We start from the raw sequence: 17,290 nt of genomic DNA, 5'->3' as shown, positions 1-17,290 counted from the left end.
AGTTTCAAAATAAATGATTGAAAAAACCTTACTGTCATGTTTTCCTTAATAGGACTGTAAACCAGTTTGCTGTGGTTAAGACCAGTAATTAGTTTTACTGTTTCGTTCCAAAAAAGCATCGACCTAACTCAGAACTGTTCCCCACCAGGTGAATATATTTATACAGAGTTGCTGTTGTAATAAAGTGAAGGTATAAAGAAGTGTTACTTCGTAATAAATTATTTGGCCCTTAATACAGGAGGTTACATGATAAATATTTTTAATTCAGATGTTCTGCAGCTAGTGACGTTCATAGATTTTCTTCATAACTATCGAACTTCAACAAAGATAATTTCTTTTAACATTTCAGTGTGAAGAAAACTGGGTAGTGTTAATTTTTCAGAAAAGTGAAATCTTAGAGAAATGTTTATAAATACTGGGCATGCAAATCTGAGGCACTGGAGTGCAACGTTTAGGGTAGTTAGTAATGCTTGACATTTGGGAAGTAAGTTGGAGTGTTTTACACAGGAAATGATGTACATCGTGGGTACTGTGAACTGACTAATAGAGCTGTTAGGCAAGACTTTTAACTGACAGCATGGGACAAGAAAAGAAAAAAAGCATGTTATATATGTTGAATAGATGGCTGGTCCTAATTAAGTGCTGCCTTTGTCTTGGTAGACATATTTTTCATGTCTTTATGCTGCAATTTAGTTTGCTGTTGCAGAGCAACTCAACGTATAAAACCTCTTTTCTCCTGGAGAGCTTTATGTAACTGTTGGGTTTTTTTCCCCTCACCTTGATGTGTCACTCTTGCTGTAGAAAATGTACTCTGGTTTTGCTTGTTATTTCAGTGTTTTCATTTGTTTGAGATGAGATTGGGTGATGATTGCTCAATGGAGAAAAAGCTCACAGTATTAAATAGATAGCTGTATATGATGGGTTTCATCGTCAACTTAAATTATTGTGCATTGCAAGTGCTTCTTCTGGTATTGTCTGAAATAGCATCGGTGTCAGAGGCAGTTTTTCATTACAGATAATAAGGTTCAGAATTTTTAAACATCACTCAAAACATAAAATACCGTAAACCCTAGTTAGAAATCAGTATTTTTAGTGTTGTAGTTGTTATGGAAATCCATAAAAATGTAGATGCCCATATAAATTTCTCCCTCGTGTGTTTATTGTTTTTGCAGGCACTATCCTGGTTGACAATATGCTGATCAAAGGGACAGCAGGAGGGCCGGACCCCACCATCGAACTCTCCTTAAAGGACAACGTTGATTACTGGGTGATCCTTGATCCTATCAAGCAGACATTATACCTAAATAGCACCGGCCGAGTTCTGGACAGAGATGTAAGTTTGGGGTTTGCTGTTTGTTTTTCTTTTTCCCCATAGACATTAATTTCTAAATCTGTGTATGCTCACAGGAAGACTGTGTGAACACAAGACCTGCTAGAATATATTAGCTGCATCTATCTTTTGTCCCCAGATGGATGTGAGCAGAGTTAATTTGATTCTTTATTAGGACTTATTGGGAGCATGCAGAAACTTGACTGTGTGTACGATTGTATGTAGATGAACGCAACAATAAAGACCAAACAGATAGATATGTGGGTTGGCAAAAGTATATATCAAACCAAACCTGATTTGTTTACTGAACTAAAAACATTTTTACTCTGGTTTGCTGCTGTTGTCTGGAAGAAGTGCTGCTCACCTCGTGTCCCATGACACTTATCAAAAGACTACTCCAGCCGTGTACGTTGACTTATGAGATGTGCGAGAGAACAAAGGAATTGTGAATATTACAATTCACTTATAAAGCTTGACATATTCAATTGAGAATATGCTAGTTTAGATTCTTTTTTAAGGCAGCATAAAATTAAGGCACATAAAATGTGGTATGCTCATTCCTAACAGCATTCAAGTAATTTTGTCAGGCTAAATTTGATTTTTATAAAAAGAAAGATTAAAAGCACAAAATAAATAGGAGTGTTCTCATTTATGCTAATTTCATTGAAGGGAAATACCTTAAAAATAGAGACACTTTCTCACAGCATTTCAGCCTTGCTGCAGTTCATCAGAATCTGAAAGGAAAATTGACTCAAAAGTGACCGTAATCAACATGGGAAGAGTGCTTTAAAGATCAGGAGTTCTCCTTGGAGAGTATGAAAGTTTGTTTTGTATCAGCTTGGTTGATTAATTTGTCTTCTCCATGTGTTTTGAGATATATTCATAAGTACCAGAAACAACATGCAAATTTATCTTCATTTCCATTTCTAGTTTAAAAGAGCTAATTGAATTCAGCTGTTCTTAATTTAGTTTTAATTCACAAACTTTTCATACGTGAAGCAAAGGCGTGCGGCACAAAGCATGGCAGAATGGCCGTGGTGGCAAAAGACTTCTTGGTGCATCAGCAAAGAGTTCCCATGTCCTCAAGTGCCAGACAGCTGGCTGCCTTTGAGGAGACAGGCAGCGATGGAATGTTTGGCTTCTCAGTTTTCTTTTTAAGTGAGAGCAAAAAGAAGAGCCCTTAGTGAGAGGTGAGGCTTAAGAACCTTAAGAAATGTAGGGTCAGTTCTTCATCATCCCACGCAAGTCTGCACATCCATATGGCATTAGGAAACAAAACTAATTCTTGTTAGATCAATACTGCCTCTTTTACTGACGCTTTTTCCTCTATAGTTTCATTCATCTGAGCCTCTTTACCTGAATCTAACTAGGTGCTTTACCAAAACAACCTTGTCAAATTATTTGATTTCTAATTAGTAACAGTCTAACTAATCTCACAAGTACTGCACATTACTATGAGTATATATGAACACTTTACAGTGATGTTCTTTGTAAGAAATAGACTCAAGTCACAAGGAAACAAATGGAGGGTGTACATTTTCTTAATTACATATAAATAATATTGGTGTGTTTACATTGGTATTTAAGGGGTCATTTCCTCATTTTTTACTATAAAATGTAACACTATCCCTAGTACTGTAGTGTTGGGTAAAATTACTCATTTGTGTTTATTTAAGTTTACTAGGATCAGAAAAGAAAATCCGAGACTTAAGGTAATTGAGATTTTGGGTGTGAGCCCCACTGTAGCTGTTTTCTGTGTTCTCAATGTAAGTCACAAGCCAAAGAAAATGAAAGACTTACTTGACTAATATGGCTCTTATCTAAAGGCTGTTTCCAGCCTTCAGAACCAGAGCTATACTAACCCCAAAAATGCAAAATCGTTCAAGAGTGTGTGTGGTTCTTTTTTTTTCTTACCAAAAAAAGTAAACTATTTTTCTCATCTTTCAAGTTAAAACTGTGTGAAACTTACTAGTACCAATAAAATTTGTGGTTTTATTAAGTTGAACCTTAAAATTCAATTTTTTATTACAGAGCAAAATTGTAGTCTCTGGTTTACAAATGGTGCATATACGAATGCATTCAATATATTTGGATACTCTTTCCATTTTTCTCTCTGATGTCCCCACTTGTCAACTCCCTGCTGATTCACTTAGCCTGATCCTGTTCTTTTTTTATTGCTTTTCTTGAAAGAAAATCTTGTTAGATTTCATTGATTGATTTTACTAAGAATGACAGTATGTTTTCCAAACAAAATCAGATAAAAAGAAAATTCCAGACTTTTCTTCCAAAACTTTAAGTACTTAGGAAGGATGAATAGTGATAAATCCGAACTGAAAGTAAAAGGAACTGCTAGAAGGTGTGGGGATAATTTGTCCCTGGTATCATAAACAATTTATTACATTGTGCCATTATGTGTTTACATTTATTGTCTATAAATGCCTAGATTGACAAGTGTTTGTTTAAAGACCTGGTTTTAAAACTAAGCACTGACCCAGCAGACATTGTATGTATGTGAAAGTAGCGTTGGTCCTGTACTCTTTCGTATTTTATCAAAGGCAACAAACTATTTTTTTTCCATGTTCTTGTGAGAAGGACCAAATCCAGAACATCATGTATCGAATATATCTATCGGTACAACTCATTATGTTTTTCTTGGGCATTGCTAATAAATCTAGATAAATTCAGTATAGAGTTTGAAGTTTATTAAAGGTGGCCTAAAAATTCTTGGATCTTTTGAAAAGAACACCAGCTTGAAAAATAAATGGAGATTATAATATTAGAGGCTTCATTTAAATTACCGGTGATATTTCGTATGTTCCTAACTGGGTTAGAAGTTTTACTGATAAAAGTAGAACCATACCATAGCTGGCTGCAGATTTTTACAGCAAAGAGAATGGACTTCTAGTTAAAATCTCATGCTGTACTTCATCGCAGAGAAAGTTGAGGGTGAATGTGTAGGGAAGAACAGCTATTTCACATCAGATCTCAACACCACCATAAAGCCCCCTTCTTTTCCCAAGTCTGCTGAAACAAGTTGGGGCTTTTTTTGAAAAAACTGATTAGTGCTGAACTCTGAAGGGTAAAAAAAGCCATGTGTTTCTAAAATCCATTATAGCAAAACAGGAAAAAAATCAATCAATCAATCAATCAAAGAAATTGTAGCATTTAGAAATGAGTGAAGGCATAATTGCATAGATACATAATTATGCTGTAATTGTAAGTATCTGAATCTCAGTACAAAAACCTGTTTGCATTCACTGTACAGAATAGTATGGCATAGGCATCTTTAAATTACATTTTTGAGTTGTTTATTTTCTTGAAGAATTTGAGGTTAATAAATACAGAATTTTTTCATTTTGTCCCTTCCCATGCTTTCTCACTCTCTGCTGAGTGTTAGATACAAAATCAAAACGGACTTGCTGTCAATATTTTACATGCCAGACTGTTGCTTCCAATATGTAAATTGGCACTTGCTGTGGTGGGAACATTGTGAATAGAAGTCATGCTGGAATGCTGTATTTCCATAGCAGTCTCTTTGAATTTCCTTTTCAACCAAAGGTGCCTTTTCCTTTATTCTTCTTAGAATTGTTTTATTAACTCAGGTAAGTAGTAGTAGCCTTTCCAGTTTAAATTTCTTTACCCATTCATCAAGTCTGAGAGTTATTTTTATTTGACTATTGTGATATTCACTGGAGTAAAAACAACAGGACTTTGGATTGTCTACACTTAAAGGTGACCAAGTTGTTTCTAAATTACTCAGTAAATGTAAGTGGTAACATATTGAATTTATTTCTGACTTGACCTTTCAATTCCAGTATTAATAAACCAAAGGTTAAAATGTGTGACATTTTCTAGGTATCTTTCAATAATCACAAGATGTTCAAAAGATGTGCTTTTTTTTTCATTGCTGTTCTCAAGGGAAGTGTGAAGGGCTAATCGTGCTGAGGATTTTTATTTCTGTGCTAGCACATACAGCTGACAAAGCTCAGTCTGCAAAAAACAGCTTTGAGACACGTTGGTCTACTTAAAATCTTGCCAGCACGGGTTGTAGTCAGGACGCTCTCAGAGAAGCTTTTTAATTCAGATATAGAGCATTAAACATAACGGAGGCAGATTGATGGGCTATAAGTGAACATAAGCGATATTAACATCAGTAGAAAATTTAACTGTCAGTTCAGATTTTGACTATTTTTTATAAAAATGTATTTTCACTTACAGCCGCCGATGTCCATTCAGTCCATTGTGGTGCAAGTCCAGTGTGTTAACAAGAAGGTTGGCACCATTATCAACCACGAAGTACGGATTGTGGTGAGAGACAGGAACGATAACTCGCCTCAGTTCCAGCAGGAGCGATACTATGTGGCGGTAAATGAGGTCAGAACCCACTTTTTTTTTTTTTTTTTTTCTCTTTCTCTTTTGTGTGGTGTCATTGCTAAATGCCAGCTTTCAGCTCTTCCACTTCTCATTTGAAAACCTGGTAAAAATTCAGTTGTTTTAAAATCCCTTTCATTTGTGTCATGACAGAAAAACACAGCACAGACAGTCTACCTCAGCTTTTAGCATGTAAGCTGTTCTTCCTTTTTCTTAATGAATACAAAGACAAGCACACTTTTCATCAGGATGCTTGTAATAGTGCAGAAGACACTGGAATCTGAAGCTATGCCTCGATGAGTGAAGCATTGGTTTCTGCTAAATTGACAAAATGTTTTACTGCCTTATGCAGTTACATCAACAAACCTGGAAGTAAAACAAAGGTATTTATGAGAAACAAACGTAAAGCAAATAGTTCAAAAGGTTTTATTAACAACATTGAAGCTTGGCAAAGTGCAGTTTTGGTTTATTGCTGTTTCTCTTTATCAAATGATGTCTGTGAATGAAATTCTTTTGTTTTGTGTGGATTGGACTTCTCCATATTATTTGAAGGAAAAAAAAATTCTTTCTTGAGCTGGTACAGCTTCATTTCACTTTACAGTTAAGTTTTTTATTCTATTAGGGATTGAATAACCTGCTAATAACCAGTACAAAGGTTATGTGTTTTCAGTAAGTGAGTATCCTGGGGCTTTAGTAATAAGAAGTGTAAGTGGGAACTTACATGTGGAAATGGAAATGTCCAGAAACTAAGAGGAGAATGAAAAGATGGGTCACTGTTCTGCACAGAAAGGTTGAAAGCATTACAGTTACATTTAAGAAAATAAAGCTGTTACATATGTCATGTGCCTTGTGTCCCTGCTGCAGTTTGGGTGGATTTTTTCTGTGAAAGCATGCGACTGCTTTCATGTTGTTTGATTTTAGTAGAATTGATTTGCTGTTTCAAAAAAAAACTTAAATGGTTTTGTGTGTTTGGGAGATTCAGCTTCTGAATGTGCCTGCATATTGTTATGATCACTACCTTGCTCTAAGTGACCAAGCACATAGTGATGGGCAGGACACCTTATAGGTCCCCAGAAAGGAGTAGGAGAGTTGGTTGATGAGTTTAGGCCTAATTAAGCCATAAGTATGGAGGAAAAACCCCAAACCCCACACTTTATTTTTGAATAGAGACCTCAAGTTGAGATAAGGATAGACAGGTTTTTCAAATTTAGTGGTCATCCTGACTGGTGACACCTTTTAAATTGAGGTTGTTTCCCTTCAGACAATTTTTTAGCAATCCTTCTGCCAACGTTTCTTACCACCAGAGTTTGGAGGTCACAAAATACCGTCTGTAGGATACCGGCAAAGTCCTCCTTATGCTTTTAAATTGTTTTCAAGTTGGTCTTTATATGGTAATTGTAATTTATGTGTTTTTGCAGACCTGTTGCAGAAGTGCTTCTGGTCTTGAGTAAAGGCAACGTAAACATTAGTCAGAAGTGCCTGTAGAGGCTGCAATGCAGGTCCCAGATCACTTCCAAAACCCACATAATTTTTGCAGTAAAACTGAAGGTGGATAGTATGTCAGTGCTGTAACACTAAGGAAGCAAGGATCTTCCACAATTAGAAGTCCAAAAGACTGAGTGAAAAATGCACCATTTAAAATTATTTATATTCAGAGATTTAGGAATGTTCCATATATGTGCAATCATTTATTTGCATTATTATTGGGCAAAATACAATGTTGCTCTTTCCACCAGTTGCAGTCCTGAATTAATTAGCTGCTTTGTTTCATTTTATCACTGTTGTGCTTATAGCTTCTGACATGGCACCAATGTGCCCTTCAGCAGTACCCAGTGGGTTAATGCTCTCATTAATTAACCAAAAAAAGGTCACAAAGCATCTGAGACTTTCTCAAAGGTTTTAGTGAGTGATTACCTTTTTTTTTTTTTTTAATGATAGTTTATTTTGCTAGTAATTGGCACTGCCTCTAGTGAATATAATTACAGGAATGCACTGGAATAAGGGGTTTGTGGTTATTTTTTGATTGCCTCTGGTCTTCTGTTTTGTTTGCTTGTAAACTTTTAAGTACAGAAATTTCTCTTCCATAAGTAACATAAAGCAAATCAAAGGACAAGTAGACTTTATTATTTACAGTTACCATACATGTGAGCATTGCAAAGATCTCCTATTTTTTCTAGCTAGGAAATTTCATCTGTGTCAATTTGAGGACTGACTTGTTGAGGTGCTTTCCAGGGTTGCACTTGGCAGTTTCTCCTCTCAGCTGCCATGCCTCTCTCTAGCTGTCCTACGTGGGATGAAGAACACACACCATGGCTTTATAACCATACTACTGTCACTGGTGCTTGCACAAAACATTAGCTGGACTTTCCACACATAGTATTTAATTCATCTGCAAGTGTTGGATTTACAACCCCCGTGCTAACCAGCTTGACAGTGTGTGTGCTTTGTAGGTGTAATGTCTCCCAAAAGCATCATGCTTTTCCTGTACGCTTCTACCATAAGGAAATGCTGGGCAAATGTGTCTCAGCCTTGTAATTACCCCAAAATGTTTTTTAGGGAATAAAGTCTAAGGCTAAGATTTTCCCAAGCAGTCAAAACTATTATATAATTACTGGCATCTGTAATACAAGACAAACAACTGTAGCTAGATTTTACTTTATTAGGTAGTTTTTAAGTTTCAGAAATGTTAAAGGGGTAAAATTATATTTTGGAGGAATAGGATGTTTTTTATGTCAAATACTTCTTATATTTGACAACATACTACAATTAACTTGTAAAAGAAGCTGTGGGTAATTGTAATACCAACATAAATCCTAGTTTCACGTGTGTCTTTTTCCATTTGCACATAAAAAGACATGGTTTAAAATTAAGTCCGTATTTTTCCAGAAGGCTTAGAATGAGATGGATTTGGTAGGGTAGTGTCTTGGTTTATACCAAAACGTATGTCAAATGTTATACTTCATTGGTTAGAAAAGGAGGATTTCCATGCTAAGTTAGACCCAAAGCTCCCCTAATCCCAGTGTACTTTCTCTGTCATCCGCCCTTGCGGATGCTCAAGGAAGAGCGTAAGGATTGAGAAACATGAAGTGGTGCTGTCCTGGAGAGCTCACCCAAGCTCCAGTCACTTGCAGCTGCAAAATATATTAGACCAAAGGCGGTGTATGTCATAACTCTTGACCAATTTTTTCCTTTCCAGTTGCTTGTGAACATGTATATATTAGAATTCTTACTATAAGAAATATTGACTAATCTGTACCAAACTTTTTTGCATCTAAGTATAAAATTTTTTTTTATATATTTATTGAGGAAATACTTTTGTCAGGAAGATCTTAATTATTCTATTAAAAGTATGGCCTTCTCACATGTAGTTGCAGTATGATTGTTCTTGTACTTGTTAGTGTATGTTAGGAGAAGAGGAGGCTGAGGGGAGACCTCATCGCCCTCTACAACTACCTGAAAGGAGGTTGCAGAGAGCTGGGGATGAGTCTCTTTAACCAAGTAATAAGTGATAGGACAAGAGGGAATGGCCTCAAGTTGTGCCAGGGAAGGTTTAGACTAGGTATTAGGAAGTATTTCTTTATAGAACGGGTTGTTGGGCGTTGGAATGGGCTGCCCAGGGAGGTGGTGGAGTCCCCATCCCTGGAGGGGTTCAAGAGGCGGGTTGACATAGCACTTAGGGATCTGGTGTAGTTGGGATCTGTCAGTGCTGGGTTAACGGTTGGACTAGATGATCTTCAAGGTCCTTTCCAACCTAGATGATTCTGTGATTCTGTGTTGATGGAGCCTGTAATGTTTGTTTGACTTGGTGGCTTAGCTTTGAGTGGCAGTGCTGGTATTCATATTAAGTTACAGTTAAAATTGGTTTTAAAGTTTATTATTTTAAAGTATAAAGTAGAATGTCTGTTTGCCTAAAAGAACTCTGTGCTTTTTAAGCAAAGTGTTATTATCTGAGCATTTACAAATGAAGTAGCTAATTAGAGTTAGTTAATAGGAAAACCCCACCATGCTGCTTTTTCGGGGGAGGGTGGGGGGGGACAGGCAAGCAAAGGAAACACCCTACATCTGCTACATCTGTATGTGTGAACACATATATTTATGTGAACACTTGTGTATATTTGTATAAATAGTCTCCACTCTCTCTGATCCTCAGTAGTCATAGCAGGGGGCTAATGCAGACACAAAATAGCCATCTGCTTAAAATTAACTGGCATTTTCTGTATAAGCTATAGTCAAGAAACTGAGGGTGCAATTCAACTTTTGACTTCTTATAATTGTTTGGGTTATGAAACAGATTTGGGACATAATTCAGACAACTCCTAAGTAGTGCTGTTCCGACATCCGAAGTAACTAAGCCTATCAGCACTCTTGGGCTGCTGCTACCATGCGTGGTGTGCTGCAGACAGGTACTGGCTCTTTTCCTTCATGTCACAAATGCCACTGCCCTGTAAAGAGTGTGCTGTTTGGGGGATTTGTCTCTATTTTCATCCTTTTCCCTCTCCTTCCCCCTTGCTGCTTGGGCATCTGTACTTGTGATGCTGGCACCACTGTCTTAGTCCATAGCAGGCTCTGGTGTCACCCAGAGCTTAGAGCAGCACAAGTGCAGAAGCCCTGCACAGGGGTGCCACCATTTAGGAGCAAGTTTCCCTTTTCCCTTTCTAATGCTTTTTCAAGACAAAGAATGTGAGTGTCTCAGCCGAAAGCAAATCCAGCTGCTGTTCACAGCATTATGAATCTCCTCACAAAAGTAAAAATGCGTTAAGGTTGAAATACTCTGCAGGGTCGTTTCCTTTGCTTTGTGTGTTATGTTTTTATTTATATGAAAATGTCACATTATTACTCACGTAGGAAAATATCCTGACAAAATTACATTAACCTGGAGCTAAATTTGACCACACATTATTAGTGACTTAAAAATACGAGTTACTGCAGTATATTAAAGCAAAAGTTCTGTAGTCGATTTGAAATGCAGATTTACACAAATCGGTGCCCTATAGGCAAACTATAGTATTGCCACAAGGGTTTTAAATGCATGTAACTTAATACAGGGACTAGAAACTAAAATCTTGTACTGCTGAGGCACAGCTGTGGTTGTCTGTGTTTTGTGTTAAACACAATTTATCTCAACAAATTTTATCAACTTAAATTCTGCATTGCCTGGGTTTTATAAGGCTGACTTTTTTTGTATTAGTTTTTCACATGAGCCTTGCCTGAGTCCCACAGAGGTGTTGGTAAACTCAGGAGCATTTAATAACAGGTTTTGTTTGGAAATGGTGGAGTTACTAGAATACTCTTTGAAAACAGTATTACTTTATTAAGCGTACATAACCTTATAGCTACTTGTAAACCAAAATTTTTAGAGTTGATTTGGTTTTTGGTTTGGGGTTTTTTTCCCCCCTTAAGTTGGCAGAGATGGGAATCCTTTGTAAAATGAGTGTGTTTCTCGAACTTCAGTCATCTTAAAAATTTGTCTTTGGGCTGTTGAGAATTATAACTTGTGCTGAATTTTCATTTCTTCTGGTGTAATTATTCATACCTCTTTCCTTGTGGTATTGAAATAATTAATCTCTGCAGGTAGACATCATCAAAAGAGTATTAGCTCAGAATGATTAACTGTAAATCTTACTTCGCTCTGCTGTTCGGGGCTACTGTGAAAAATTATTCATTTTTAACTTTGTAAATAGGCAATAATAGGAAAATTTATTTTCAAAATGTTTTATGGAAGTGTTGAATATTCCTGTCTGCATCTAGACTTCTAATAGACATAAATCATGTTGAAGGAAATTTTTAAGCATTACAGCTGTTGACTGTGGAAGAATAAGATTTATTGTGTGCATTTCCCCTCTATTTGTTTAATTGCATTCTTTTGAAATCTTGTTTCTTGTCATTGTGGTTCTTTTTCACCACACTGAATTCCCACAGAGATTATTATCCTCAGATGGTCACTAGCACTCATATATTTTCTTTACAATTCCTCACATTTTTATCTTGCATGAGGTAAGACACTCAGCATGGTCAGACAGTTTACTACATAACTTCAGTCTTTTTCTGTGGGAGATACTGAAGTTTAATATGAAGAAACAAAATTCCTCTCCAAGGTGTTTGCTGAAATAGGCATGTCTACTGGGAAGGAGACAAGTGGGGCTGTAGAGATAGTTGAAGCAACATTTTCTGGAGCCATTTTTGGGTCCTTCTGAAAGGTAGCAAAGCAAAGGAGCTGGGAACCCTTCCACAGACACATTTCCAGCTCCCCCGTTTCCCAGAAGACTTGGTGGTGGAAGATTTTTCAGAGAACGAACTGAGTTGGAAACTGTGGGAAAAAGGGTGCTGTGCAGAACCTCTCTGCTACAGGTTGACATAGCAACAGTGTAGGGTGGTTTGAGCTGTAGATAAGTCTTTACTGCCTGGAGAGATTCTGTGCATCCACTAAAGAATGAATTTGATCACTGCTTTGAGAAATTATGTATATTATATAGTATATAATACAAAATCATCTTGATGTTCTGCTTTTTGCCAATGCCAAAATCTGATTAAACAGTTCTGCTTGCACAGGCATGTATTCAAATGACATGCCCATTTTATGTCTGTGTGAGATCAAACCCAGGCCTTCAGCCTGCTCTTTTAGCTTTTGGATACGTGGTTTGTATACGTCCATAATATGCACTAGAAAAACATACCTCTCATCCACATGTTACCTGTCTGTCTTCCAAGGAATGGAGTTCCTCTGGTCTGTTCATATAATAAGTAATCCTTATTTAAACAAGAACTGTGGGATTATTCATGTCACTAAAGAACAGTATATATACATTACATATATATAGTACTATATATAGACTCATGTTTTATAAGGTGAACTGAGTTTCTCCTTATTGTTCCAACAATAAAGCAAATGGTGACAGCAGTCTGTCAGAAAGCCCTCACAAATTGTGGGTAAAAGTGATATTCCTGGCTAATGGTAAATCATCACAACGTTGAGATCTCAGTATAAAAATATTGTGTAGCTGTGAATGCTGAGTGCCTCTCAAATGATTGGAAGTGGAGTTTGAGACATTTAGTTAATGGCCCATGTGAATTTTTCCAAAGGCTGCAGGAATCTCTAATGTGAGATCTTGGGTAGGCTGGAAAGTTGAATGAAATGACTTCATTTTTTCCTAACTTTCAGAAAGAGGGAGTGGCATAGGGCTTTTTTTCAGTGTCCTTGTTAATATCGTTTGTATCACATAAAAGAAAATGCAGATAAAATAGCAACCTGCATGTTAGGTTTATGGTCTGCATGGCTGCAGTCAGTTATTTTGGATGAAATACACTAAATCTAAGACTTTAGCTTTTGTCTTTTTACTGTAAGAGCATGCAATTGTAATTCTGGAGTTTACTGCTGTTTCATTTTTACAACTGTCTCCTTCGTTATCACTTAATGATGTGCTTTACAGTGCTGGAGCTTTTTTATGTTAGTCATCATTTACCTGCACCCTGTCAGGACCCCAATACAGCTTCTCTCAATGAAACAGAGCAAATAACTGTTGCCAAGCATTGCTGCTGGCTGAATTTGATGGAAACCAAGTGTTCACGTGCTTCTGAAAAGCAACACAGCTCTTGGCATCCTTCAGCTTCGAGCACGTGTGCAGGTCCAGCCCTTCCTCAGCCTCTTGGCAGCAGCAGAAGTCTCGTTGGCTGGGACATTGTGCCGGAGCTCTGCCCTCTCCCTTCTCAGGACATGGCGTTACAGCATCCAGCTAGCAGGAACAGTGCAAACACCTCCTTGGGTATCTCTCTACTCTTGGGCTGTTCTGATCTGCCAGGATTTTTTTGAAAAGAAATCTGTCATTTGATTTCCAGCTGTTAGTTCTCCGCCTCCTGAGAGCACGTGGGAGTTGAGTGGGGAGCACTCCTTTGCGGCAAGCGCTGGGAAACATGTAGGCAACGAGCGTGGCGTTTGACAACGTGCTCCCCGCCCCGCTTTCCAGCCTGCCACGCATGTGGTGTCTTCAGAGCTGCTCCTCTCTGCTTCATCTGGGAGCACTGTGCCTTTTTTTCAATTTTGACAGCAGAAGCATGGGAGATTTCCATCACGTGCCAACCCCTGGCAAGCCAGTGCGGGGCCCGGCTCTTCCCACTAATGAAACTGTATCATTTTAACCAATGATAAATCGGTTAAACTATTTTATTTAGTGTTGTACTGGGTGTCTGTGCCCAAGTCGGGGCTGAAGAGTGTCTATGAGGAGAGGCTGGGGCTGCCCTGGGCTGGGCATGGCTGGTTCTGAGGGCCCCAACGCAGGGCACAGCCCGGTGCCTCAGGGAAACGGGTTTAAGAAAGGGGAAAGTGCTGGGTGGCAGCGAGGAGTGAGGGAACAATTGTGAGGAGGAGAGGAGTTGGACTGAAGGCATGAAGCTGAGCCTCGGGAAAAGGGGTGGCATAGGGGAAGGTGCTGTTTTGTCTTCGTTTGCCACCATCAAAATGTATTTTTAATTGACAGTATGTTAAATTAATTTTCCCCAAGTTGAGCCTGTTCTGCCTGGTAAGTGATCTCCCTGTCTCAACCCTCGAGCATGTTAATCTCATTTTCCTCCCCTGTGCTGTTGAGGCGGGAGGGTGAGAGGGCACCTGGGTGGGTGTCTGGTGGCCAGCGAAGGGCACCCCACCATTTTAGTGAGGGGAAAAAACCTACAGACCGTTCTGTAAATTTTCCAAATTGGTTTTCAGGTTGCTTTGGTCTTCTATCCCCTTAAAAAAAACATGAGAAAGCCCCTTCTCCCCTACACGTGCACTTTCTCATTAAGCAGTAAATTATCCTCTTTGGTTTATGGCAGTTGACTCTGATTTTGTACTGTTAGGCAATGCTCATGTTTCAGACATGATTGCTCTTCTGAATTCTCAAAAGGCTGCTGCTGTGCCAGAGGTACAAGGCAAAGACTCTCTGTGAGGTAATTATCTCACAATTAGTTGGCATGAGGGAACAGTCAACTTCCTTCACCCACATATGACACTTGTACTACCTATACCAGTAGTAAGGAAGTCAAGTCTGTAGAAAACATAAACATGCCACACAATTACTATGGCATAAGTGTAGATAATGTGAATAAGTAATGTAAATTAAGCCCCACATGTTTTATCATTAAGAAGATTTTGAATTGATGTTTTTTATTTCAGAGATTCAGTATTCTCAGCCCTGAAAATATTTCTCAGAGAACTTTGTCAGCCATTAAACTCTTAAAGTAATGAGCAGCTTTATAAATAAGGCCAGGAACTATGACTATAGGAGGAAACGGGCAGTTAATTATTTGCTTTATGGTGTTAAGTACACCGTATGGAAGTGAAATAGCATCCACATTTGCAATAAATGTTTGAATGACTCTTTGTCCTTTTCCACCTTCCCTTTTTACAGCATTTCAAACCTTTTTAGACCCTATAGGTTTAAAGATGTGCAACAACTTAATATAAAATTTGGAGGAAAGAAAGGTCAGTGGGTCTTTGTGAATTTAAGGGCCAAAAATTTAGGTGTAATGAGAGCAGCAGCAGGAAGTATGGCTAGAAGCAATGTCTGTGTTGAGTCCAGAACTGTTTGTTCATTTGTTTTTCTCTTTCGGGTTGATTACTCATGAAGTTTTCTGAATATCAACAAAATTCAGAAATGATGACTCCCCAGAAGTCAGTTGGACTTCTGTCCTTGATCTCAATGGGTCTTGATTTCGTGCTACTTATCTACACTAGGATAATTATAAATGTATTCATTTTCAAAATATAATTTTATGGGTATTCAATTGCTGCCAACAAAATATTGGAGAAACAGCATTATTCTTGTGTTTGTTTAAAGCCATAAAGCTCTCTGGGTGTCTGTGTTTACATGTAATAATATTTATCTGGTACTATTCACATTGTCAATGGAGACACTGTTAAATAAGTTCTGTTTACTTTTGCAGTTCATCTTTATTTTCCTTCCTGAGTCTGAAAAAGTAGCTTTTATCTTCTTTAATCTATTTATATTTATTTCATTAATTCTTTAAGTTTTAAGACTTTTTTTTTTTCATCTCCATCTTTTTTAAAACAAATGGGGCTCTGTCCTGATGCAGACAATCTGTGGAATAAAAATAGAAATTGATTTCAGTCTCTGTGTGACACTTGGCATCAGGTAAAGTAGAATCTGAGTACATTGTGTCTGAGTAGTTGCTAGTACGTGAGGTTCCAGGCCAAACAAAAGGGACGAGAAAATGTCAACCTTGCATTATAGACCAGAGCTAGGGGGAAAAAAAAAAAAAAACAAACAAAAAAAAAAAAGACTTTGCAAACAGTTCTTTAACTGTTTCTTGTATACTTTAATATTTTAATGGATATCTGTCTTCCTCTGTTCTTGCAGTTAACTCCAGTTGGAACAACCATCTTTACAGGATTTTCTGGAAACAATGGTGCTATTGACATTGATGATGGTCCGAATGGCCAGATAGAATATGTCATCCAGTACAATCCTAATGACAAGGTAAATGCACAATGCATTTAGTTTGTTTGGGGTTTTTCTTTTTTCGGGGGGGTGTGTGTGTGTGTATATACACACACACACCTTGAAACAGCAAACAAAGAGGCTGTTGTTGGACCTCATAAAGAAATGCTTTCTGTCATGATGGAGAATATCCTCTCTGTCTGTGAGCCTTGCTTGCCCTGTAAACAGCTGAATTTACCTTCCCTTTCATTGCCATGCTCTTAGCAGCTGAATTACTTCAGTATCAATCATTAATAATACCCTGTCTTCTCTAGTGTTGTTCACACACTTCATTTTGGTTTTGTCATGCTTTTTCAGTCCGTGATAGGTAGTTGTATTTACTCCTATACATTTATACCTAATAGATTCACAGCTAAGAAATATTCATAGGCGTGGCTAAGTTACTCTCAAAAGAGACATTCTGACTTCTCTCATGGAGTCACTTGTATTTAAAGATCACTTTTTTAAAAAACAGAGGGTTGTATATTATTAAAATAAAACACTAGTGAACCCTACCTATTATCTTTGCAAACACATGCTTTTAGAGACAAAAAGCTTGAAGTACTAAAATAAATTATCTTTAGGGTTAATTGTGTGAATTTCTCTATTATAACAAGGTTTTGCACATGGGTGTTTTTGTGTGAAGTGTCTGTATGCATTTTCGTAGCAAATTCGAAGTAATTTTAGCAATCCTTTTTTACAACCCAGGCTATTTTTTGCCATGGGCTAAAGGCACAGTTACTGTGGATCAGCTGGTGTGATAATTTGTTAAGCAGGCTAACCTGATTTTGTGTTCATCCCAGAGATGGCACAGATGTTAAAGAGAGGGTGGGAATATAGTATATAGACTTAGGAACCTCTTGTTGAAATTCCCTACTTTTGCTTAAGGGGAATTTGAGCAGAAAGTTTTATGGGAAAACAACAGTCTGATTTTCAGTTTAATTAGAACTGTAGGCACACAAGTTCTGATTCAATTTGCACCGTTTAAGCTGTACGCTTCATAAAGGCTTCAGTCCTATTTCTGTTGAAGTCAACAAGAGTTTAAACTACACTTAGTGCTTATACTTTTTAGGAGGTAGAATTTTGTAGAATACTGACAGTTTCAAGGAATAATTGAGTG

General features: G+C 37.6%; 1 protein-coding gene across 1 annotated transcript in view; it reads left to right on the top strand.

Annotated features, from left to right (window-relative positions):
- The window catches only part of PCDH15 (protocadherin related 15), a 459,942-nt gene that overhangs the window by 165,407 nt on the left and 277,245 nt on the right, over window positions 1-17,290 (top strand). Inside the window, exons 5-7 of the mRNA XM_074830171.1 lie at window positions 1,173-1,333; window positions 5,549-5,704; window positions 16,051-16,170. Coding sequence (XP_074686272.1) covers window positions 1,173-1,333; window positions 5,549-5,704; window positions 16,051-16,170 — 437 coding nt within the window. The remainder of the gene's footprint in view (window positions 1-1,172; window positions 1,334-5,548; window positions 5,705-16,050; window positions 16,171-17,290) is intronic.

This window comes from Strix aluco, chromosome 7 (assembly GCF_031877795.1).
Source record: "Strix aluco isolate bStrAlu1 chromosome 7, bStrAlu1.hap1, whole genome shotgun sequence".
Classification (NCBI taxonomy): domain Eukaryota; kingdom Metazoa; phylum Chordata; class Aves; order Strigiformes; family Strigidae; genus Strix; species Strix aluco.
Note: the sequence above shows the minus strand (reverse complement) of the source record. Positions and strands in the feature narration are given on the sequence as shown.